At 34.4% G+C, this 25,547-nt stretch overlaps 1 protein-coding gene and 1 long non-coding RNA gene across 4 annotated transcripts in view; one reads left to right on the plus strand and one right to left on the minus strand.

Annotated features, from left to right (window-relative positions):
• The window catches only part of Stam (signal transducing adaptor molecule), a 62,367-nt gene extending 37,344 nt beyond the window's left edge, over nt 1-25,023 (plus strand). For all 3 annotated transcript variants that reach the window (XM_069829434.1, XM_069829432.1, XM_069829433.1), the window contains exons 10-11: nt 746-1,008; nt 4,997-25,023. In XM_069829434.1, coding sequence (XP_069685535.1) covers nt 746-1,008; nt 4,997-5,126 — 393 coding nt within the window. In that variant the 3' untranslated portion in view covers nt 5,127-25,023. The remainder of the gene's footprint in view (nt 1-745; nt 1,009-4,996) is intronic.
• Nucleotides 23,440-25,547, minus strand: part of LOC138701992 (uncharacterized) — a 245,386-nt gene continuing 243,278 nt past the window's right edge. The window contains exon 2 of the long non-coding RNA XR_011332761.1: nt 23,440-23,477. This is a non-coding gene — a long non-coding RNA (uncharacterized lncRNA). The remainder of the gene's footprint in view (nt 23,478-25,547) is intronic.

A 25,547-nucleotide genomic window follows, 5' to 3' on the forward strand; every position in this document is an offset into this window, starting at 1 on the left:
TCGTTGAGTTCAAAGTGCAGAAAGTTGAATTTTCAAATGAAAAATTGTTATTTTTAAATTGAAGAGTTCAGCATTTTCAAAATACACAGCTTCCGTAGCACAATAAATACCCTAGTTTTCGAAATGCATTTCACAAAAAAGATTGATATTTTTGTTGACAGACAATGGCGTTTATTAGATGAAACATTATGTATGATGAGAAGAAGCATTTACATTTTGGATTTGCACATGATACATAGGAACAAAGGGTGTATTCAGCTGGCTAACAGTGCTTACAGTACAATTCTCACTACATATGCACAAACCAAAGCTGTATTTTGATGTCAGGAAATGTCCTTACCATATATTTGAACGAAAATGGATTCAATAATCTCGAATGTTCAGACCATAGATATCGACCTTATCTATGCTACAACTGTCGATTGTACTACAAGAAATAAAAAATTTACCGCACATTAATTGCTTGTTTTTCGCAAAAACGTGGGAAATTCGCGGCATGATATGGATTTCGCGAATTCAAATCGGGCATAAAAGATTGAAGGATGTATATTTATTGTAATTAGATGTTGAGAGATATTTTTCTCAAAAATAATGAAATTCGTGTTCTCGAAATGTTCCATTCCCGTAGGCTTAGTCATCTTTTTTTTCCCTATAACATAACCACAATGCAGACTAAACTCTGTAGTAAATACTATAATGTGACAAAAAAGACAGTTTCATTATAAGAAATGTTATGTTTCTACAGCTGTATAACGGTGTTCCAACTAGTTCAACATTTGGAGTCCCCCACCCTTATTCTCTACCACCTGATCAGTTCGTGATGCCTGGTCCTTCTGGCCCCACTTCCATGACATTACCACCGCATTTTCACCAAATGGGTCCACTGCCTCCGGGGGTGGGAGTGCCAGTTCCTGGTCCTGGACAGCGACCAGAAGACCAGCCGAGATTGCCGCAGCAGCCACCACCACAGCAGCCTCCGGCAGGAACACCTATTCCTTACCCTCCAAGGTAAATAACAGTTGAAATATACGTTGCTTAGATTGAATACATTTTTAAAATTTTAATTCTGCTGTAGCTTCTGGAAAGTTACTTGCCAATTGATCTGTTTGAGTACAGTCAAAAATGAACCGAACTTTGCCTGTTGCTGCCTTGCTATTTAGGTCCGGTAAATTCTTTTTCTATAAGACAAGGGCCCGGTCCCAACAAATTTCGCGCCTTTCCAATTTTTTTGAAGTTCATACATTTAGCTAACATAAGTACTGGGTGTTCAGTTCAAAGTGTGTCGTGGCTCGCTGTATGCCATCATGTGGCTAGCCGATGAGCCTAGAGAATTCAGTCTTCCTACACTTCCGCAGAGGTGTATAACCTGTGAGGTAGAGAAGTTGCCTACCAAGTACGGCGTTCATTCTGAAGAGTACGTACCGATACGTACGGTAATGCCGGTAGTGGCAGGAATGTGAACTGTTTGGAAATACGTACTGTCGGGATATGGGGAGAGGGTTAAGACGATTACATACGTATTTGTTAACATTAACTTCGACAGTCAACATGGACACGGAGCATTTGATTTGTGTTGTGGAATGTTACTGTACGCAACCGATGATAACAAATACCCTGCATACGACTTGCCGGCGCAAAACACAGTTCGAAAGAGGTTATGGTAGCACACAGACCGTACAGACTGCCATCTGTTGCTACGACGTTCAAGTTATACTGTACACATTCTCAAGTTCAGATTGAAGAACGCCTTAAATAATAGGCAACTTCTCTAACATATAAGCTGAAACTCGCTTCAAATCTGTGACCCAACAACAGTGACGTCATGACACACTTTGAAATGAACACCCAGTATATAGCGTTATATTAAGACTGAAAGAGTATTAGTACACTATGAAAACTGTGTGACATGTTGACAAATAATTTAATTAATTATATTATCAGTCACTGGATTAATGAAATGTTGTAGCATGTACTAGTTCCTCACGCCAACATCATTATTAGCTTATGCTAATTTTCTGACTACGAAAAAAATACAATTTATAACATTGATCATTGTGTTATTAAATTGATTTTAATGATGTAAAAGGCAACGGAAAGAATGATTATGCACTGTAACTCACCACAGAAGTCAGCTGAGTAGGGGCAGCAGCAGAACTATGTCAGCAAAATACTTATCACACATACACACGCCAAATTTTTTTATATGCATTGTATGTAATTTCATGTATAAAATTGTATGAATCTCTCAATTCTAAGCACTAATCCCAATACCAATTAATATTATGAGTTCAAAAATCCAGCACATTAACACAAATAATTGTAAGTTATTGAAAAAGTTAACTTTAGTGCTTAGTTTATTTTAGTTTTTATTACATCTGAGAATTTTTAAGATTTTAGCGAGGCTAGTGAGTCTTTTGTTTCTTTTTTCTGTCTGTTAGCTTCTTAATTCTGGAATCAACTGAAATGATAGCCAAATGAAGGCAGTCAGAAAGTTGCAGGCAATTCCTCTGTTTTGGCAGATTTTGCAGTTTCACAAGGATACGCGGTGGAAAATCAAATAAGAAATCTGATATTTCATGTAAATTTGGATATATTTTTTTTTATTCTTATCCAGAATTTCGAATTATTCGTAGATTTAAAAGTACAGTAAAATCCCTCATAACCGGCAATACCAAAACAATGGTAGTTTTGTCTGGGCAAAAAAAAAAAAGTTTAAATCTGCCGCATTGCTAGTCTAGGCTGTCAGTTTTGCCACATTAGGAAGTTCGCACGAACTTTCATTTTCAGTGAATATTCGAACCTAAAATTAGTGTATTATTTGTGTTGTGTGATGTGTTTTAATAAAGAAAATCCACACAGTTTTTATGTTTATTTAGTTATATTTGGGTCCTCATTGTTGCCACATTAGGAAGTTCGCATGAACCTATGTTTTCATAAATATTCAAACACTAAAATTAGTGTATTATTTGTGTTGTGTGATGCATTTTAATAAAGAAAATCCACACAGTTTTTATGTTTATGTAATTATGTTTGGGCCATCAGTGTTACCACATTAGGAAGTTCGTACAAACTTTAATTTTTAGTGGATATTCGAACTTAAAATTAATGTATTATTTGTGTTGTGTGATGTGTTTTAATAAGGAAAATTCACACAGTTATTCAGTTATGAGTGTAATTAGTAATGGGTATTTATCCATTTGCAGTGTGAATAAATACATACATGAGCAAGTGATACAGAAATAAGCTTCACATGGCTGCAGTTTCAACATTTGGCACCATGAAATACGAACTTTTTTTTTTTTGTATATACCGGTATTTATTCAATTATCTGGTAAAATCTCGTATCTGGAACTAGCCTGGTCCCTTTGGTGCCAGATGAGAGGAATTCTACTGTACCTTCTAGTCCTTGTCTGATAACTCAAAATATTTAACAGTTTCTTCGTGGGAAAGGACTGTCTTCAACAAAAGGGTTCACAATTCACATGTTTTGTTGCAGTCTGCTTGTATGCAATTTTTATGATCAGTCATAAACAACGGTATTCCCTTTCTGAATGTTGAAAGACAAGTCTGAAGAATTCCCCATCATTCAGAAATAAGTGGCTTGGGGACTGACATTTGCTACACAGATTTAATTTAATTAGATTTTAGAATTTAGGATTTAGAGACAATCTGGATTTGTGCTTTTCGACACAACCACGAAAATAATTATCGTAAGAATATTTCCACTATAAAGTATTTATTCACGAAAAATACTTAAAAAAGTAAAATGACAAATTTCAGGAGAATATCTTGCAGCCCGGTATAATTGATGCCAAAGCCCGTCAGTTGAGAAACACTGTTAGGCAACTTTTCTACTTTGCCTTCATAGTTGATAGTATATGTCCTCAGGCACGTCTGCTTAATGTCCACATAGTACTGGGGATTATCTCAACACCGCAAACTTGTGAAATGAATATGATGAAAGAGTAATGGAACAGAGAAAAATTCTCTCCGGCGCCGGGATTTGAACCCTGGTTTTCAGCTCTATGTGCTGATGCTTTATCCACTAAGCCACACCGGATACCCACCCCGGCGTCGGACAGAATCGTCTCAAATTAAGTTCCAACTTTTGGGTTCCCTCTAGCGGCTGCCCTCTGCACTACGTCATAGATGTCTATGAACATAGGACTGAAGTCCACACATGTGCTGAGGTGCACTCGTTACGAGTGACTAGTTGGCCCGGATCCGACGGAATAAGTGCTGTCTTAAATCACAAAGTGATTTACGCATATCATATATATATTATTTTAATGTACCGAAGTACATATGATATTTCCATGCAGATATTCTGCGTCATCATAAGATGAAAGAGTAATGGAATGGAGAAAAATTCTCTCTGGCGCCGGGATTTGAACCCAGGTTTTCAGCTCTATGTGCTGATGCTTTATCCACTAAGCCACACCGGATACCCACCCCAGCATCGGACAGAATCGTCTCAGATTAAGTTCCAACTCTTGGGTTCCCTCAAGTGGCCGCCTCTGCACTACGTCATAGATGTCTGAAATCCACACATGTGCTGAGGTGCATTCGTTATGAGTGACTAGTTGGCCGGGATCCGACGGGTATCCGGTGTGGCTTAGTGGATAAAGCATCCCGGCGCCGGAGAGAATTTTTCTCCATTCCATTACTCTTTCATCGTATGATGACGCAGAATATCTGCATGGAAATATCATATGTACTTCAGTACATTAAAATAATATATATTGTGAAATGAAGCTTTCTTCCTGCCTGCTTTGTCTTCATTTAATATTCCTCCTGAATTGCCATGAATTTTTCAGCAGTTTGCTAAATAGATCAAAATGAGCACATATTACACATTGATGATGAACTGATGGCATTTTGGATGTCTTATTTGTAGTTGATGTAAATGTTCTCTCGTTATTTCCCTTAAACAGTATGATTAATAGTAAAGCAAATGGAATACAAGCAAGACAATATATTGCATTTGTATTTTCAGCGGACTACCAAACTATGGTCCATCAGCGGCACAGCCTCCCTCATTCCCACATCCAGCAGGTCCCATACCACAGCCACCTCCTCCGGGCCCAGGTGCAAACTACCCTCCAAATGGACAACCCTTATTGTGAGGGTAGTGCTAAAAGTGGAGCGCATGAACTCGACTTCTGTGGAGGACCTTTGTGAAAGGATGATATGATTACTTTCCATCTGTTAATATTTACAAAAAGATGGTGATTCATATTGCAGCTTGATAAGGATGTTATATGTGTAGATTTGAGTCCCTGCTTATCTTGAATTGAGTTTATTTTGTACGACTATGGAAATTGAAATCATACTTAAAACATGTATTTTAGGGTAAAGTATAGGTTGAAGAAAATTCCATAGTTGTGTATAGGTATTTATAAGAATGTATGTCAGTGTTTTATATACACATTGTTCATATGCAAGTCGTTGTGTGTAAGTTGTTGAGCCAGTTAAGTCGATTCCCTGTATTTGTTTTCATTTTTAAACTAATTTGGCACTGTCAGACTCCATTACAGTAAAAGTTCCTTCTTACAGGTAATAATATAATTTGTGTTTCGAATGAACAAAACTCCACGAATGTCTTTTTTTTAAATAAAGCTGTATGTAAATACATTTTAACAGCAGTGTAGAAAGGCTAATATATTTGAAATTTGATATTGAAAAATACCTTTTTTTTTAATGGTACCTAGATTTTAGTGCATCCTCTGTGGAGTTGAGTGTCTGATTTTGTGAATAGACATAAAACTATATTCTCGTGTTTCTTTGTTGTAGATTTCATTTGCAATTTACGTATTCAGGTTTTTTTATTTATTATGTTTTAGTTTCTAAATAAAATTTTATTTTAATGGGAGTAAATTTCCCTACACATAAGAGAACTGCAGTGTTATCACTCTCATATACAATGTCTTCCTTTTATTGAGTCATCATGTGAAAGTCCTCTTAATATTCAGGGTGTATACTAAAATAACCAAAAAGTAACTTAATTTAAGCATTTAGTAACGAAATATAAAGAATTTAATGGCCGTGGGTAACAAAATTACACATATTGTTCTGCTTCACTTATTTACTGTTGGTACCACTGCCTGAGCTGCAGTGGTCAGTAGCCAACCATTACATATGCAAGTCTAATATAATCCAGAAGACTGGGAGAGAAGTTGCTGCACATTCATTGAAAGGAAGATCAGGGAACAAGTCTGGTGACATATCGTAAGATAGCTGAAAATGGGATGTTTTTTATCATGCTTATGAATAATTATTCAGTTGGCAGTAACTAAAAAGTAACTAATTTTTGTTTCACATCAGACACTCTATTTTATTTAACACATTACTGTAATACGAAAATTAAGTCATGAAAAAAGACTTTCATAGTAAACAGTCATATATTCACATGCCTGACTTCTTCTGTAAATGCTTTTGAAAATAAATATTGTTAGCAGAACAGCATAAGAGATTATAGTATTAGTTAGGTATAAATACGTTCTGAACATATTTCAGATGTGACATAGTGAACTACCACGTTTGTACAGGAGGAGTGTATATGATGCGTGAACTTTGAGAGATGGAAGTCTTTTTTTGAAAAATAAAAAACTTATCAAATGTTCGTGGCTTTTTTTCCTCCTCATATCATGAAAATGATGTAAGTTGTATTAAAAAAAAAAACAATAATAAAGCTTTGAATGGTAATTGTAATGAAAAATTACACATATTTTCTTAATCCCACTTTTGTCATACATTTGGTATGCACTGTCAGCCATGTAGGTCATCTTTGCTGGCAGACACAGTAAAAGATTGTATTTTCGTGAAAGAAATTGTACACATCTATGATCACTAAACAGTAGTCTATTCGAAGCATTATTTTATGTTAAAAGAAATAATTTTAAATCATAAAGAATGTGTTAAGTTAATGTATTACTCTAGTAGTGAGGTTTTCTTAAAACAAGTCATTTGTACACTTTATAAATGACCTTTTTTATTATTTTTCTTTACTATTATCCCCCCCCCTCTCTCTCACACACACACACACACACACATACACAATCATATGTTCCATGATAAATTTAATATTTTAAATAAACCGTTCTAAATTTTTGTTCATAGAAGATGCAAGTGGTCAACTTAAGAAAATTGCAGATTGCAGAAAATATGTATTTGAAATTTACTGTCATGTATAGGAAAGCAGAAAAAATATTGTATAAAATATCTTCAAATTCGGTCTTGATATCCCATGTTATCTTTTCTAAGTTACCATGCATAGAAAGTGAAAGAAATTGTACATGTCTATGATCACTGGACAGTAGTCTATTCGAAACATTATTTTATGTTAAATTAAATAGTTTTAAATCATAAAGAACGTGTTAAATTAATATATTACTCTAGTAGTGGGGTTTTCTTAAAACAAGTCATTTGTACGCTTTATAAATTATTTTCTTTTTTCTATCTTTTTTTTTTACTATTACCCCCCCCACACACACACACACACACTCACAAAATCATATGTTCCATAATAAGTTTAACATTTATAATAAACCTAAATTTTTATTCATGAAAGATGTAAGTGATCAACTTTACAGAAAATATATATTTTAAATTTACTGTCATGCATAGGAAAGCAGAACACATATAAAATATCTTCAAATTCCTACTTGAAATCCTATGATATCTTTTCTAAGTTACCGTTAAACTTAATGGTTTAAAATAAAGTAACTTGTTAATCTCATCCTTGATATTAATTAAGTAAATGGATTTCAATTACAATATTTTACCGACTTCAGTTGCTATGAAAGAAATGTAAGAAATGTAATACAGTTCCACTGATAGTTCAGAATGTTGCATTTTCTTTAATATTACACATAATAATATTTATCTTTTAAATTTGTATTTATTAAATTTGAATGTGGATTTTTATAAAAAAAATTCCAGCTAATTGCTGATAAAAAGCCTGTATGTTACGTTGAATTTATTTTAATCTATAAATTTTGTTGTCATGTAAAGTGTGTCTCTGCATTTTACATGCAGAATTTTATGCCTGTTAAGACTATCATCAGATAGACACTTTTTAGCTGAAAAGTTAGTTAGCTTGAACGACAATGTATGTTGTGTACAATGTAATGCAACTTCGTGGATTACATTTGCTGCTGCTCAATTGTTCGGCAAACATTTAAAGTCATTCACACTACAATTGTTGCATCATGTACGTGATAGTTTTGCAAAAATGAAAAGAAAAGAATCTGTAGTTGAAGGATAAAAAGTAAATGCTGTGTTTATGAACCATTTTATCAGTTAATTGTTAGACTGCTGCTCATTAGAAGTTTTGTCATTTATTCTTAAAACTGTTAAACACTCAGAACAAATTGATAGAAGTGATCTAATATCCTCTCCACTTACAGAATGATCTTGCTGTGCACCTGGTAAGATTATTCTGATTATTCTTCTCCTCCCCCACATTTTGTCAATCTAAAAAATAAAAACTTCGACAAGACTGGCTTAACAACAGTTCATAATCCTTTTCATTTATCATTCTGGAAGAAGATAAGTTTATAAATATAACAATAGTCTAGTATGTACCTGTTGTAATGTCAGTACTCCATGAAATTTACAGCCATTATTCAGAATTTTGTGAGCGTTATTTTTATTTTTATGTGTTCAGATATCTCAAAATTTAGCTGGTTAACTGGACCAATATATTCAAAAAGAACATAAAGAACATGTTTCTGTATGTTGAGTAATGCAGAGAACTAACATTATTATGAATGCTCGTCATTTACGTATTTCAAATTAAGTTTCTCTTCTTTCCTAAATACTTTATTATTATCTTTTTATCTGTTGAAGAACTGAATAAACTTTTTCACAACACTTGAGTAAGCTCGCATGCATTTCTTATGTAATTGCTTCAACACTCTATATATAGAAACATTATTTCGGACTAACTGTGGTTTAATTTAACAGGAAAGGTGGAAAATGAGACAACTTCCTTCTCTTTGGTAGCATAGCTTAGCGTATTTGATTGGAAACATTAAATGTAATCTTTTTCCTTTTTTATAGTCGTTTAGTTAGACGTTTTGAAATGCTATGTTATGCATCACAACAGTAATTAGGGTGATGTAAGGACTTACTGTCTTCTTTTGTTTTCTCCCATTTGTGAATAGCATTCACTGAAGACAAGTATTATAGACCGTGTCCATAAAGTTCCAATACCATTATAATTAATCATTACCCAGAAACCACATGATATAGAGCAATACGGTTTTTTTCAACATGGTCTACATCTCTCATTCTTTTTGTAGATTTTAATAGGGATATCTTATGAGAAGTTTTACCGCTAGATGGCAGGAGTGTTCCATGCAGCGCAACATGTTGTAGGGCTATGTTATGTCATATGCTCCAGTTGATTACGTTTTCCCGCTTGTTGGTTTTTGTGCGTATCAAAATTATATTTACATTATTTTGTATAACCTAGTATAATTTAATATAATTCAATATTTTCTTACCTCATAATTTAATTTAATTTACAATAAATAATAACGTAAACCTGTATAATATTGAGCGATTCCCCGAGATGGGTGGGGAAATCTGCAGTATGCAGAATATAGATACGAGTAAATTGAATGTTCATGAACCTAAACGAGAACTCTGAGAACGAGGTGCACGAATAAAACAATAGGATCTACCAGGATGTCGAAGGTGAATATTGCCCTCTTTAATCATTAGTATTTAAGAACCGTATGCTAAAAACAGGATATGCAACCACCAATGTGTGTGTGTTTTTTTATAGGGAAGGTACTATCTAGATTGAATTCCTTGTATTTTTTTCTGTAGTTGCAGAAAGACCAAATGAAATTTTTAATGGGATGATATAATATGATCGCAGTAGTATCACGATTAGTCGTGCGTTTTGTAGGTTAAGGGTATGCAGTTTTGAATACTACGTAGTATGATTTTGAAAATTTGAAGTTAAAACCTTGTTTTAATAATTAGGGTACAGTACATTAAAAACATAATTCACGAAATGGATTTCACTATGGATTGTCCTGGCTAATAAACATCCTAGTTTATCGAGAGTTTACTGCAGGCGTAAACTTTGAAGCTCCTACAACTACTGCATATAATCTAAGCTAACATAGCTCGCTGTCGAGGTTGCATAATTATGTTTTTATTAATTTTTCTTTTTCCTCTTCCAAAATGAAACTGTAGTCAACAATTCCTTACTTGAAGTAGTTACTTTTATTTAATAGCTAGCACTTTCGAGGCGCAATTTAATTACTTATATTTTTTAAAGTTTAAAGCATATATTCAGAATATTTCGGGACCTGATTGAAGACAAAAGCTTTCCCTGGTGCTTACATATAGGAACATAACAAAAATTTGCCATTTTCAGTTGTTTTTAAGAGTATTTAATATACTAATACACTACGTATAGCCTCAATGTTTGTATACCGAAAAACAAATGCACACGCAAAGCGCATCCCTCAAAGTACACGTGCGCTATATGTTGGTGCTAGTTCAGGATATCCCTATTAAACAACAATGATGACACCAGTTGAGAAGGCCGAATGTGTGCGGTGGTATGCTGAGTGTAAATCACCAATAACTGTTCAGCGACAATTCTGCTGGTAATGGAAGAAATGCTCCATCCAAATCCACCATAATGAGATGGGTCACGAACTTTCAACAGACTGGTAGTGTTAGGGACTTGCCATGGTGTGGACGACCAGTTGTGACTCAACAAACTGTCGACAATGTGCAAGTTGCATTTCAATGCAGCCCTCAGAAGTCGACATACTTGACGGGAACTGCATATACCCAAATCAACTATCCATAAGGTCCATCATAAGTGGCTACATTTTCAAGCTTATAAATTTCAAATTACCTACACTGTCAACAGTTTGTTGAGTCACAACTGGTGATGGGCGAAGTTGTTCTTTTCCCGGAACAGTTCCAGTTCTGGAAAAATACTATGTTCCAAACAACAGTTCCGAAATAACAGTTACAAGTTGAGATGTGTCTGAATCGTTCACTGATGCGAGCTATCTCTTTGACTCTTGCTCCATTTGAGGAGTTGTTTAAAAGAGCGGTACAGTACTCTCCCTCTTGTCCACGCAGGTCGCATATACATCAGACCATTCATTTCTCGGACTTCTCTTAAAATATGTTATTGGCATGACATCATAGCACACATGCTTCTCAATAGATAATAGATGACATTCCAATGCACATTCGAATTGGTTTGGAAACTTGCTGTGTACTCGTATGTGAACAGAAGCTTCATGTTTATTAGACAAACAGCTGTTGAATACAAGGTCAGAATGGAACACAAATTGGTACATAAAGTCATGAAGATACGGTAACCAACTCAAAAATTTAACATGTCATTTAAAATGTGTAGTATGTAATTTTTGTTCATGTTACGCAGTTAAAAAAAAAACTAAAATCATTAATTTTTATTTTTACTTTTCTTAATGCTTAGTTATAATAATAATTACATTATAATTTCATACATAATAAAAATATATAACTACTATATAAATTTATATACAGAGTGTTTGCCTACGGGTGAGGCCAGGAAAGCGGCATGTACTGATACGCCGCTTTGTGCGCGCAGTTGTTGAGACACGCTCTACAATCAAGGACATCAAGGTCGACAAGTTATCAGTTGTGAGCTAGCTGTTGCAGTGTTTTTACGTACAGTGCAGTTTCTTAACACTGTTGCTTAAATATTCAGCGTGTGTGTAAAATTTGTGAACAGTGCAAAACCCAAAATTCACGCTTGAACAGAGAGTTTTTATGCATGATGCATATGTGAAAACAGAGTCATGTAGAGAGGTGCGTAGGCAATTTGAAGTGAAATATCCGGGTGTTCCAATTCCGGGTAGAGAAACTGTTAACGTCTTGTTAACAAATTAAGGATAACAGGGTTGCTAAATGCTACAATTCCTAAGTGAAAACGAAGAGTATTGATGGAAGAAAAAATTGATGAAATCAGATGAATTGAAGGCGAATATAACAAGAGAGGTTAGGAAAATTACCGAAGACGAACTTATTCATGTGAATAATAATTTTATTAAAAGATGCCAGAAATGTGTGGATTCAGATGACATCACTTCCAACATCGCTTATAACAAAAGTTAGTACTACGTAGAAAAATTCTCGTGTGGATGTTATTAATATAGAAAGCGGAAGCTTACTGATAGAAGATTCCCTCAAGCGATACCACAGGCAGGCCGCTTCCCTGCCCCACCTGTAGGCAAACGCTCTGTGTATATATATATCAGTCCTCTAACTGCCCATTGTGCAACTCAAACCAAGAAATGGATTCGGAACACTCAAAATCTGTGCTTCATTGGCTGACCATGATAATATCTTTGAAAAATATTGGAGTGCAAGAGGTCAAATGACTTTATTGTCAAACGCCTGGCATTAGAAAACAACAACATAATGTGTAGTATGTAATTTTTGTTCATGTTACGCAGTTAAAAAAACTAAAATCATTAATTTTTATTTTTAATTTTCTTAATGCTTAGTTATAATAGTAATCGCATTATAATTTCATACATAATAAAAACATATAACTACTGTATATATTTATATATTAGCAGTAGTGAAACGTGAAACCTCCACACTGTCGTAGTAAAATGTTAGAAACGCATCTGTATCAAGGTGTAATAATTTAAACTTCGCATCGCACCTTGCTCTGTGTCATTACTTATGACCATACTACAAGGATTTCAATTTCCATGCTTTCTCATCCATCCACGTGAGAGTTCCAAGTACAACATAAATAACAAAGAGAACAGTATAGCCGGACCTGTCATTGGTTCAACAGAACAAGTTTCGACTGTTCTCTGTTGTCTCGGAGTCGGAACATGCCTTGTGCAACGCAGTACTGCGGGCCCGCAACAACTGGACAAATGAGCAGCTCGGAGTTGGAACAGTAGGTTGACCTACTGTTCATTTTTGCAACAGTTCCGAGACCGGAACAGTTCTGAAATAACTGTTGTGTTATATTTTACCCATCTCTACTCTGTGGCAAGTCCTCAACACTACCAGTCTGTTGAATGTTCGTGCTGTATATATGCTGCTGCTCTCCAATGCCAGGCGTTTGACAATAAAGTCATTTGACCTCTTGCACTCCAATATTTTTCAAAGATATTATCATTGGAGTTAAATGGCAAGTTGTAGCCGATTTAAGTGAACCCCATATTTTAACGTTTTGGTGGCTACGTCATTCACACACAACCCCCAGAATGCCTGGAGGACCACACCTGCTGTTGGTCGACGGGTCCATTGGACCTAGCTGGAAGATCTTGTTGATCACCAGCTTTCCCTCCTTAAGCCACTGGAGGACGATTTTAGTGCCATAGCAGGTCAGCACTAGGAACAGAAAAGTAGAAAGAGGAGGAAGGAAAGGGAAATGAACCCCTAGGCCTCGAATACCGTTGGGGTCGAAGAAAGTAAGAGTTCAGTCAGAGGACTGGATAGGAAAGGGTAAAGAGGGAATTAGGTATTGGATAGAGGAAAATTATACTAAATTCAGTCATTAACTCATCAAGCTGACCAGTGCTAATTGATGAGTAGCCCCTCCCTTTAGTTCAGCTCGTAAAATTATGCTTACTAACAGCTGCACCACGGGAAGGTAGGGATGGGACATTGGGTATTTGTCCAGGTTGGTTCCTTAAAGCCTTCAATGGGAAGGATTAATGGCTCTCCCCCCCTGTATCCGACAGATACCCTTTTGCAGCCGTGCTGTATATATTAATAGCAATGAAAATGGATATCAAACTAATATCGTTGATAATATTAAACTTGTTCGAAAAAACAAACACCAAGGAAAAAAAAGGACACTAAACTAGTTAAAGATGAAAAGAAAAAAGATTTTGTCACTTTCACATACAATAATGAATACATATACAATATCACCACAATTAAAAAAAAAAAAACACAATCTCAATATTGTGTTCTGTACAAACAAACAAAATTGAAAAATTTTTATTCAGTAGACTCCAGGACAACAATACAGATAAATTCAATCTTTCAAAAATATACAAATTATCTTGTCAATTCCCAGAATGTTATTCTACATATATAGGATAGACAGATAGAAATTTTAATATCAGATGCAAGGAACGTTGAAGTACTCATCATGATAATTCATATTCTGCTTCTAGGGACCATATTTATGATTATCAACATTATTTCACTAATATAAAGTCTGACATGGAAATTTTACATATTAATCAAAAACCTTTAAAAATCTTTAAAAGTACACAAAGATAAAATTATTAACCCACATAATTTGAATGATAAAACTATTCAAGGAAAAAAATCCATCTTATTTGATCAATTTATAAAAATAGCTATTGATTCACGTAGTACCAGAACAGATATAAACCCTTGGAGACATTGAGGGGCAGCAAGTTCACATCGTGTCCCATAAAGCGACGTATAGACCGATGAGCAGGTTACGCCCAGTAATCTTTAGTAAGTTCATCTCAAATTATATATTTGTCCATTCTTAATTTAAAAAAGTTTTTCTTGTTGATCTGTGTCATAATTCATCAAGGTTTTTATGTTCAATATCTTAGTTTTGATTCTGTAAAATGATTGTATTTATAATTTTGGAAGGGTACATTACATATTTCATGACTTTATACGAAGTCAATTTTGATCAAAATTAGAAAAATTTTTATATTTTATTATTGTATCATTATAGTTTTCAACGCTGAAGATGGGGTGGCAGTAGCCCCAAAACGTGTCTGTTGTTTTTTTTAAGTTTTAATAAATTTTAACGTAACATGATCATACAACTGTATTATTGGTTTTATGCATTATTATAAAAAAAATACATTTAATACGTTGAAATTAATTGCAAATACAATACTATACATAAAAAGTTATGTATGACTAGCAATGATCAGTTATTGTAGTAGATTAAATAAATAACTGGTTACTTTAGAAGAAAGCAAGAAATGTTTTTATTCCCGTTTTCACAAGAAGTTGGGACACTTTATGATGGAGGTTGTCTTTCTTCAAGATATAATGTATTTTTTCGGTACCTCCATGTATACACCATATTTCAGAATTATGGTAACACTTTCATTTGATTATTATTAAGTTAATATTAATAATACAGTAACTTGGTGCATATACTTTAAGATACTCTCAAAGTTTTTATTGGCACGTTGCAAAACTCAATTTGAGAATCCCTTGTTCTCTTTATGGATGCAGTCACAGCAATGATCCAGTCTCTTCTTAAAAGTCTTGAGGTAGATATACTGCAATTTCACATGTTCCCAAAAAAAGAAGTTACATGATGTCAAGTTTGGTGATCTAGGAGGCCAAGGTTGATAAACCAGATCAGTGCTAATAGCACGTCCAACCTAACAATGTGGTAGATAATCAATTCGGAAATGTCTTTGAAACAACCTTTGTACCATTGTTACTGAATTTGTTTTTGCAAGCTGCAGAACACAAAATTATTTACGTTGTGAAGTTGTTATTTTTTAACAATGTAACAGAAATGTATGTCATGTAGGCTACCTTAAAATTAAATTATATTCCTATGCAGAATGCTGTAGTAATTATGTTTACAAATTTCAAAATTAACGAGATAATGATTCCGCATATTAATTTGAAATTTCAAGGTTTTATTTTGCAATTAAATCTCAAAATTTAAAAAGCAAAATATGCTATGGACTGCAGATTGTAATTGTTCAATATTAGTTTCAGATGTAATACATTTCTAACCATGAACTTTAAAAGAAAACATGATTGAAATGTAAACACATACACATATATCATCGCTTCAGTTTTTAACACTCACTATTAACACCAGTGTACTAACAACTTTGGTTTTTTAACAAGAGATTGTGAAGGCCATGCTATTGTCAGTGAACCTGCAATTGGTCACAATAAGTTCAGAAGCCTATTAGGCCTACTCAGTTCTCTCTTCATTGTGATATTACACTTTTAAAATCCCCCTTTTGAACAATAATTTTATGATTTTTTTCTCCTCATCTCGTTTTGTTAAAAAGATATTTATGTTCTCAATTTTAGATCCCATTATGGCTGTAATGTATTTTTGTTAGGATGTGCTAGTTCTATATATTTTTGGCTTAAACGACTTCATAAAAGAACTTGCTGTTAATATAGAACTTTTAAATAATATTTGACTTAGCGAGGTATTAAATGAAATTTCATTCCATTAACATGAAGTAACTGTCTAGTGCATTTAAAACACTGATTGCATTGATATTTAATTGTATTAAATAAAGATTTCAATATACGAGGCCTGTCTAAAAAGTATCCGACCTTTAGCCAGAAAAAATATTTCAAATACCTGACAGGGTTGGGACCCTAATCCCCTTCTAAGTAGGCCCCTTGTGCTTGCACACACTTAGCCTACCGATCCTTCCACTGCCGGAAACACCTCTGGAAGTCTTCTTTTGGAATGGTGTTCAGCTCCGTCGTCGCGTTCCGCATTATCTCTTCTCTACTCTCAAAACGGGATCCTTTCAGTGGTGTCTTCAATTTTGGAAACAACCAGAAGTCGCAAGGAGCCAGGTCTGGAGAGTAAGGAGGTTGGCGAACGGTTGTAATTTCATGTTTGGCCAAGAAAGTGTGGATCAATTGGGATGAATGTGCAGGGGCGTTGTCGTGATGCAAGTGCCAGTTGTTCGCCGTCCACATGTCTGGTCTTTTGCGCCGAACTGCATCACGGAGTCACCGGAGAACATCGTGATAGTACTCCTTTGTCACCGTTTGTCCTTCCGGTGCGTATTCGTGATGCACAATTCCACGGACATCAAAGAAAGCAGTCAGCATCACCTTGATTTTGCTTCGCACATGCTGCACTTTCTTCGGCTTTGGAGACTCGGGATACTTCCATTGCGACGACTGTCTTTTTGTTTCTGAGTCGTACCCATACACCCATGACTCATCTCCAGTTATCACAGTGTTCAGAAACCCAGGATCAGTGTTGGCGGTGTCCAGAAGGTCCTGTGCAACGTCACGACGGAGGTCTTTTTGTTCCGGGGACAACAACTTGGGCACGAATTTCGCAGCCACTCGGTTCATGTTCAAATCATCACGCAAAATTGCATGTGCAGAATCTTTACTCACTCCAACCTCTTCGGCAATCTCCCGCACGGTCAAACGACGATCTGGCATCACCAAATTTCGCACCCTCTCAACAACAGCTGCACTCCGAGCAGTTTGGGGCCTGCCACAACGCTGCTCACTCTCCGCTGATGTGCGGCCATCTTTGAATCGGTTGAACCACTCCTTAATTTGTGTTACACCCATCGCATCTTCCCCAAACACCTGCTGAATCTTACGAATTGTTTGACTGTGAGAATCACCAAGCTTTTGACAAAATTTGATGCAGTATCTTTGCTCAATTCGTTCAGTCATCTTGCGAGAAAACTAAATCCGACAAACACTTAGAACAGCACCTTACTAGGCGACCACCAGCCAGTGACTGGCACAAGCGAATGCGGTGAAAAAATTCAAGCATGCGCATTATGGTTCCTCCTTCCACCATGCACAGTGGCGCCGCCTTAGAATCACTACTTTGCGCGGGAAAATTTAAGGTCGGATACATTTTAGACAGGCCTCGTAATTTAATGTATAAATTACAACATTTACTAGCAATTACTAAACATAGGTCTAGATCACTTGTGACTAGTATTCCTTCTTGAAAGGGTATGATGTCCTCGAAAAGATTGGTCTTGTCCGTACAGATCTGTTTATTGTATTACAAGAGCAACACATTTGTGGAATAATTTTGTTGCTGGTCCTTTATTACCTCAAGAACGAACTTGATGTGTATGTATGAATGCAAGCAATTACACGATGTTTTAGCCCTTTTTAATTACTATGGATTTTATTTATTTATATATATACATACATCCATATTACTTTTTTAATGGCCAGGGCAGGTATCAGCATGAATTCTGTTTTGTGACGAAGTTGCGCACGTATTTTGTAAGTGAATATTAATTTCTTTGCGAAGCTTGTGGACAGAATGATACTAGTGAGTGTGTGGTTGAGGTTATGTGTATCCAACTCATTTGATAAGTGATTCGCTGATAAAAATATCTCACTGTGTGAGTGTCTATACATATGTCTACTTGATCACATGAACGTAGGCTGGAATCTTCTAATTCGTCCACCCAAGGATGGAGAAAGATGGTGGAGAGTGTGTGTACACACACGTATGTACATAATGAGTAAAAACAGAATATTTAAATGTAAGTTTTCAGTAAACATTACATAAAACACTCCATATAAATTTTGTGTGCGTCAGTGATGTAAACATTGGTGAAGGGTAATTCAGTAGGAACTTTTGTATATCATCAAAAATAATAATAAAAAAAGATACCTGTATAAAAATGAATTACCGTTATAGATATTTTAGCATTTCTTGTTTGTGATCTTCTCATGAAATTGGCTGCAGTATATGAAGCCACATCCACTCACTAGTCATCTATATTTCCTTAGATTTTGTTTGTCCAATTGTGAGAATACTTTGAAATGACTTAATGACTTCAATAATCTCTTTTTGTCCATACCTGGTGGAAATTCTTAGATAAATGCATTACTTATCTTTCCCTTTGGTGCTTGTGATCGAATTCAATCATCTTAGTCTTGACATAAATTGTGAATCTAGAGAGGGAGGTATGTACACAATGAAATTCCAAATGATTTAACTTTTTAGATTGCTTGGTAGTATTTGACTGGGACGATGCAGATATTTTCAGCCAGGTTGTACTGACAGGAAGAGATTTTCTTTATCAGATGGTAGATTTTCGAGATAATGGCTGGGGAACATGTTTAGTATACAAGTGTTATATTATTTTTCACATGACGCATTTACAGTTTACATTATTGTATAATTTCAAGAAATTGAAAGTATACATTGAGATGAACAGTACTAAACATTAAGAAAATTGAATTAAAATTAAATTACACTTTTGTTATATATCCTAAATGAATGTTCTGTGTAATCATTCAGTAAATACAATGAAAACAGTTGAGTAGTTTCAGATTAGCTTACCTTTGTCTTGTTTGCAAAAGCTCTTTCACTCAATGATTATGGAAACTAGTCAGTGTTTGTATGCAGTTCTCATATTAATTTATTAAAGATTAACATTTTAAAAGTTAATATTTGCAAAAGGTAGCTGACTACCTGCTATTGTTTTCCAAACATCTTTAGCACCGTTTTAAGAAATTACCCCTTACTGCTTTACTTGTTCCAGGATACGATGATTAATCAACCCTCCCAAATACTAACATTGTAACTCAGTTTTTTATGGTTTTTAGTTCTGCTAGTTAATATGGTCTTAAATTGTTTCTTTTTCTTCCAGTACTATCATTGTAGCTCTAAACCTTCCCAATCGTATGTAAAATCTTATTGTTACTATCTGTATACACTGATCTACACGATCATTTTAAAACTTAATTTGCTTCTCCTGAAAAATGAAAGAAAGTGAGTTACAATGTTAATACTTGTGAGGGTCGATTTGATTTGTACACTTTATCTTCTAAATTTTCTCAGTGATGAAAGTCACGTGGTGTTAAGTCAGGGATCTAGGGAGTCACGCATTATTGCTAATAATTCTTTCTTCAAACATTTCCTTCATTGCTTGCATTGAAACTTCGACTTCTATGCTCTGGCAGAATCCTGTTGAAAATCAACATAATTGCACTCCCTGTCTATTAAATCATCAAAATAGGAATGAAAAATCAGTGTCACATTTTATTAAGTCCCATTACTCTCTCATCACTAGGGCTAGGAATATCATACCAAAACATAGTTTTCAGATTGAGTGCAGCCACCCCTATAACCTATATCATGCCTGCTCTTTTACACTAGCTGTCTTCTGTGAATACTATATTCTGTTCACATAAACAACTCAAAAGTATATCCACAAGTAACTACATTACAGCAATATGCACAATACAGAAGCAGTTTCATTACGTGCTAACATTCGCAGTGGAGTTGTGCGGTTTAGTGAGTGGTTTTTAACATGACAGAAACGAAGTTAAATGCAATACTTGAAGGTTTACTGATAATCATATATCAAGAAATAGAGAAAAATTTTAGTGGAAATTATGTAATGTGGAAATATAATCTACAACACGAATATTAGTTCAGGGACACTGCTACGAAATTACAAAGTCGCAATAGTCATTAAACCAAAAGTGAAAAATATTCTTGAAAAGAATAATGGGTTTAATGTGATGTGCCATATACTTTACTCTAATATTCTCGAAGCTGTGTTTGTTCACTTGCTGACACAGTAAGGGATACTGTATCATATTTCAGATTTTCTCCTGTTGTGACGTAGAAGGAACATTTTCATGGTAGAATTTATTTTCCTGAACGTGGAAGAGCATCTCTTTTGATAAACTGAAAATGTACATTATTATTAATTGTAACAAGACTAGATACATATAATTATGTATTTTGTTTGTTACTCTTGTATTTATGGATAAATGACGTTACATTGAAAATTACGACGATTCTAATATATAATTTGTCTATTTTGTTTTGTTATTCTAAGGTACAAAGGCAAGTTTGGTTTCCACTTGACTATATATGTTTGTTTTGCTGGTTTGTTGATGGTGAGAACTGCGTTACTACTGTTCATTGGGTGGATATATAGTCCAAGCTCACACAACTTAACAGTTTCGGTACGAACTTCTTACCTCTGCTCATCACCACTAATGGTGCACTATATGCCTATTCTCGAATCATGGACAATATGGTCAGGTTTTTCAGAACTCTATTGTCGATAGTTCTGGAAATTTATATAACTGTGGAAGTGGAACCAAGCCACCTCTGAAAACATAAGGTGATCAAGGTTAGTTTCTCTTTCATACATCTTAGAACCCACTCACAAAATCAGTGTCTACATACAGAATCATCAGTTATATACCCAAGCCACTGTAAATATGCACCTGAACAGCTTTACATAATGTTGATAACAAGAGATGTGATGTCACAATAGCACTGCACAACAGTTGATGAGTACTTCGAACCAATTTTGACACCTGACTATGCCTTATGCAAAGATTCGTAGCTCAATCGGCTAAGGTGCTTGCCTGCCGAACTGGGATTGTGCTCGGGCACGGGTTCGATTCCTGTTTGGGGTGATTACCTGGTTACGTTTTTCCCCCAAGGTTTTTCCTAATGTAAGGCAAATGTCAGGTGATCTATGGCGAATCCTCGGCCTCATCTCACTACCACCAATCCCATCGATGCTAAATAACCTTGTAGTTGATTCAGTGTTGTTAAATAACCAACTAAAAAAAATGATTCTTACATCATGAGTTATCATTCCCCCATTCTCCGGACTTCTTTTTTGCAACATTCCAAATAAAAACTACAAATTATTTATAACACTAACACAAATTACGCATGGAGTAATAACACTATGTAACACTGCATTGTTCTGTATAGGAACAGCAGCAGCTGATAGAAAATTCTATGTTCTGATTGGTTCACAGTGTTCTGTAATTTTTTTCATGAAAAGTTTTGGCAACTCAATAACTGTCAAGTGCATAGCTACCACGGTTTGGGTATAGTTGTTGCACCATGGCAATTTTGTACCTTTTTTTCTTAACTCATTATTATTCATCCAGAACCATAAGAAATATTTCGTTTCCAGTGAAAGACACCAAAACGATTTTCTAAGGGAACTCTCTACACGGTAAGCAGTGTCTTATAAATATTCTTCAGAGAGGACACTACACTGATGTCTAGGCTTCTTGTCCTTTAACATTTGCTGTTACAAATTGTTCGCCAGTTTATGAATAGCTATGCTACTTCAAACTTTGTCATTAGTAAATCTTTCTGGAAATGGTCTTTGAACCTCTCAATCTGTTGATGTTAGCACACGAGTTGTATAAAAACACTGCTGACTAATTTATTTATTCTTTGCGACTAACAAAATAACACAAATCGTAAAGAATAACAGACATGATATCTAGCTGTCTTGATATTAAAATACCTATTAGTGCTAATGCACTCACCAATGAGACAAATATCACTTTGCAGAAAACCACTCAACTGTTCTCCCTGTAACTTACTTGATAACATATGAAAAAGTAACTTTTAGTTCAGTATTCGTATGAACACTAAGTGACAACTTTGATCGTTTTGAGAGACCAACTAGATTATAGCTTATTATATCTGTTCTTAAGAATTTTGTATATACCGTATATATTTTAGTGCAAACAGATTGTATAAAGACTTGCTTTTGGTGAAGTGAAAATTATTTTTGCGAGATATGATGGATTTTGAATATCATATAAGAGTTCAAATATCTTTCATATGCTTGACCATTTCGTCCTTCTGTGATTGTTCAAGCATGAGAACTTCTGTAAAACTGAAGGTTATCTATGTTGTGATCGTTTGCATTTCTCCCTCCCCTTTTTTTAAAGAAAATTCTAGGGAAGTGTCAGCATACAGTACATGCTTTATTTTTTGTAGTGGAAGATTTCCTTAAATGTAGAAGAAAATTAAATTACATTTCTCATTTTTGACATATTGGAATTGGGTTATAAACAGCGAAAGAAAGATATATCTTGTTCCAGAATTACTCATTTTATAAAACATTTGATATAGTCATATGGTTCTTATTAATCATTCTTATTCATTGAATAATTTACTTAAGCTATTACTTGGAACTCCGATTTTATTTTCAAAAATATTTTGGAGATAAACGATTTTGTCAAAAGAAACTATGAACTTTAGAGTTAGGTACCCCACTTTTATAACGTGTATATGACAATTAGCATATAGTTTTCAAAATAAATTTTACAGGAGCAATATATAGTGACATTTAAGGTAAACTGTATGTGTTTGTATTGTTGAATTTCACAGATTTATGCTTAATTTCAAGATGTATACTTTCAGTATGTCCATGTTGCTGTTGTCTAAACGATAAGAATGCAGTAATGAATGAATATAATTTGCTTTTTTCAGTAAAATAATTTTAAGGCTTGGTAAACAGTCGAAGGTAGTATTGCTGTACAAGTGAAACTAACTTTTATAATTTTGACAGCTGTATATACGGCTAACCCTACCCCACAGGTCTGATATAGCTTGGTATGCAGTGGAATATACTATAAGAGATTACACAAACCTTGTGACTCAGTAGAGAGTGTAGAATACATGAAGCTTTATGGTACATTCGATTCATTTCTCATTTTCGCCATATTCACGTGCAGAATATGAGATGTATATATGATAATGTTTAATATTTTACGTTAATGGAGAGCTTCTTTTGGAAGCAGTGCTTACAGTATGAGAGACAGACCTGAAATTTCGTTTAGTTACTTGAATTTGCGAATGTTATTTTTGTGTAATTCTTTATATTAATCTCCAGTTTTTTTTTTCTTTTAATTGCCACGTAATTACGAAAATGCTGTTAATAGTACATTATGCAACGAGCCTATAATGGTAGTAATTAAGACGCGAGTATGTTTGAGCGTCTTAATTACCATTATAGGCAAGTTTCATACGACTTTTTATGCTCGACCATATTTCTAACTTGAAATTATTCATAAGTATTTATGTTATGATTATGTAAGTGAGGAGCGGAACTGACCTGAATTGTGAGATGTGCGCAGATGCGAAAGTATTGATTTTTTCCAAGGCACAAATGTCATTGACCTTGATATAATCTAGAGAATAACATGAACATTAGTTAATTGATGAACTAGTGGACTTACTCGTGTTAAATATGTAATATTTGTCTGGCTTACAGCTGTTTAAGTGCTTCACACACCATCATCAGAGCCTACTAGATCGTGGCGTCATCTCAAACTTCTCTGCCTGTTAGGAGGGTGTGTTTTATTGTTGGAAGGTGTTGAAGTGTGGAGTCGAATAGTGTGTGTGTGTACTGAAATTGATATTTAACACGAGTAAGTCCACTAGTTCATCAATTAATTATATTCAAATGTTAAAAGTGGTGTACGCAAGATTCAAAATGGATGAACATTAGGCTTGATATAACCTGGAAATTGATTTAGAATTGAAAAACGAGATGACAAATTGAATTTATTTGAATATCATTTACAATTAACGCTAATTATTATAGTAACAGAACATAATCTTCTGCAACAGTATTGGATTTCCAGCCTCCGTGACTTTTCGCTAATTGTCTTTCGATTGCATATCCGAGAATAATCGATACTTGCGGTTTTATAATGGTACAATGGTGATTTCTCATTGGCTGAACAACTGAATTATAATGAATAGGTGTACTTTAATGAGGTGGATTAAAGGGCTACTACCAGGTGTATAATTACTACATTTCGGCATGGTCGAGCATAAAAGTAATTTTCGACTTGTAATGTTAAATAAAATTGAGTAATTTTTCAAGTTTCCTAAACATTTGTATCCCTTATATAAAAATAAAGTTTTTCATTACAAATAGCTTTTTTTCGGGACATAAATGACGAAAGTATTTTTATTGGCATTATGAGAGAATAATGAACTAGTCTATGTTTATTTATTTCTTAGTTGAATACGGAAGTACGATACTTTTTATTGGTAAAAACGTGTGTTATGTATTGCTCCTTTCTCTGATTGAATTAAGAGCTGTAACCAATGTTAAAACTTTCTCTTTAGAACTGTATTTTAAAATCAGTTAAATAATTAGTAGCATTTTTATTATGGTATGTTTGATTTCCATACAAGTTGTAAGAAATAATTGAAATCAGTGGCTTATATTACGTACTGGAGTGGTATGAATGTATGAGAATAGATACGTCTAGTGCTTTATTTGTTTGTAGGAAAACAAGTTTAAGGTCAACATCACGAAAGTGTATGCAGTTAATTTCTGAAGTACATTAGTTTTTCACTCCAGTGCAAAAGTTTTAAATGAACTGTAAATGTAATTGCGAAGTGTACATAACCCATGAAAAAGATTTGCTATATTGTATTAAATTGTTGTATATGATTTAAAATTTAAAATATTAAATAAAATTGAATAATGTTGTTGAATTTTTTAAATGTAGCCTAAATACCTTTCGTAATATTTTCTTTCTGTGTTACAATACGAAAATATTTTTATTTCAGGAGTTCTCAGTGTTGTCTTCTCTAGTCCTTACTTAAACTATACGTCCTTAAATAAAAAATAAAAAAAAACCTGTAAGTTCAATAGGTATTTGAGTTGACCATCGAAAATAGTCAAATTTATTATTATTATTTTTTTTTATTTATTTTTTTATTTTTTAAGTTTTGTGTCACAAGACAGCTTGTGGCAGGGACGTAATTTATATGTAACTTTTTTTTTCGGGAGGTTGAGTGGGGGGGAGAAAGGTGTTGGTGAAATAAAAAATCGTGTGCTGTGCAGACAATGTCATTGTCACACTACTCCAAAGACTACAGCACACACTTGTATGCAGGACCACATAATACGAAAGTATCAGTACCAAAAACTAAATGCATGATAAGCAAAGAACCTTTGAGATGTAAACTGGAGATAAGAAAGTAAAGTTATTGAACAAGGATCCAG

Source organism: Periplaneta americana, chromosome 6 (genome assembly GCF_040183065.1).
Source record: "Periplaneta americana isolate PAMFEO1 chromosome 6, P.americana_PAMFEO1_priV1, whole genome shotgun sequence".
NCBI classification, from domain to species: domain Eukaryota; kingdom Metazoa; phylum Arthropoda; class Insecta; order Blattodea; family Blattidae; genus Periplaneta; species Periplaneta americana.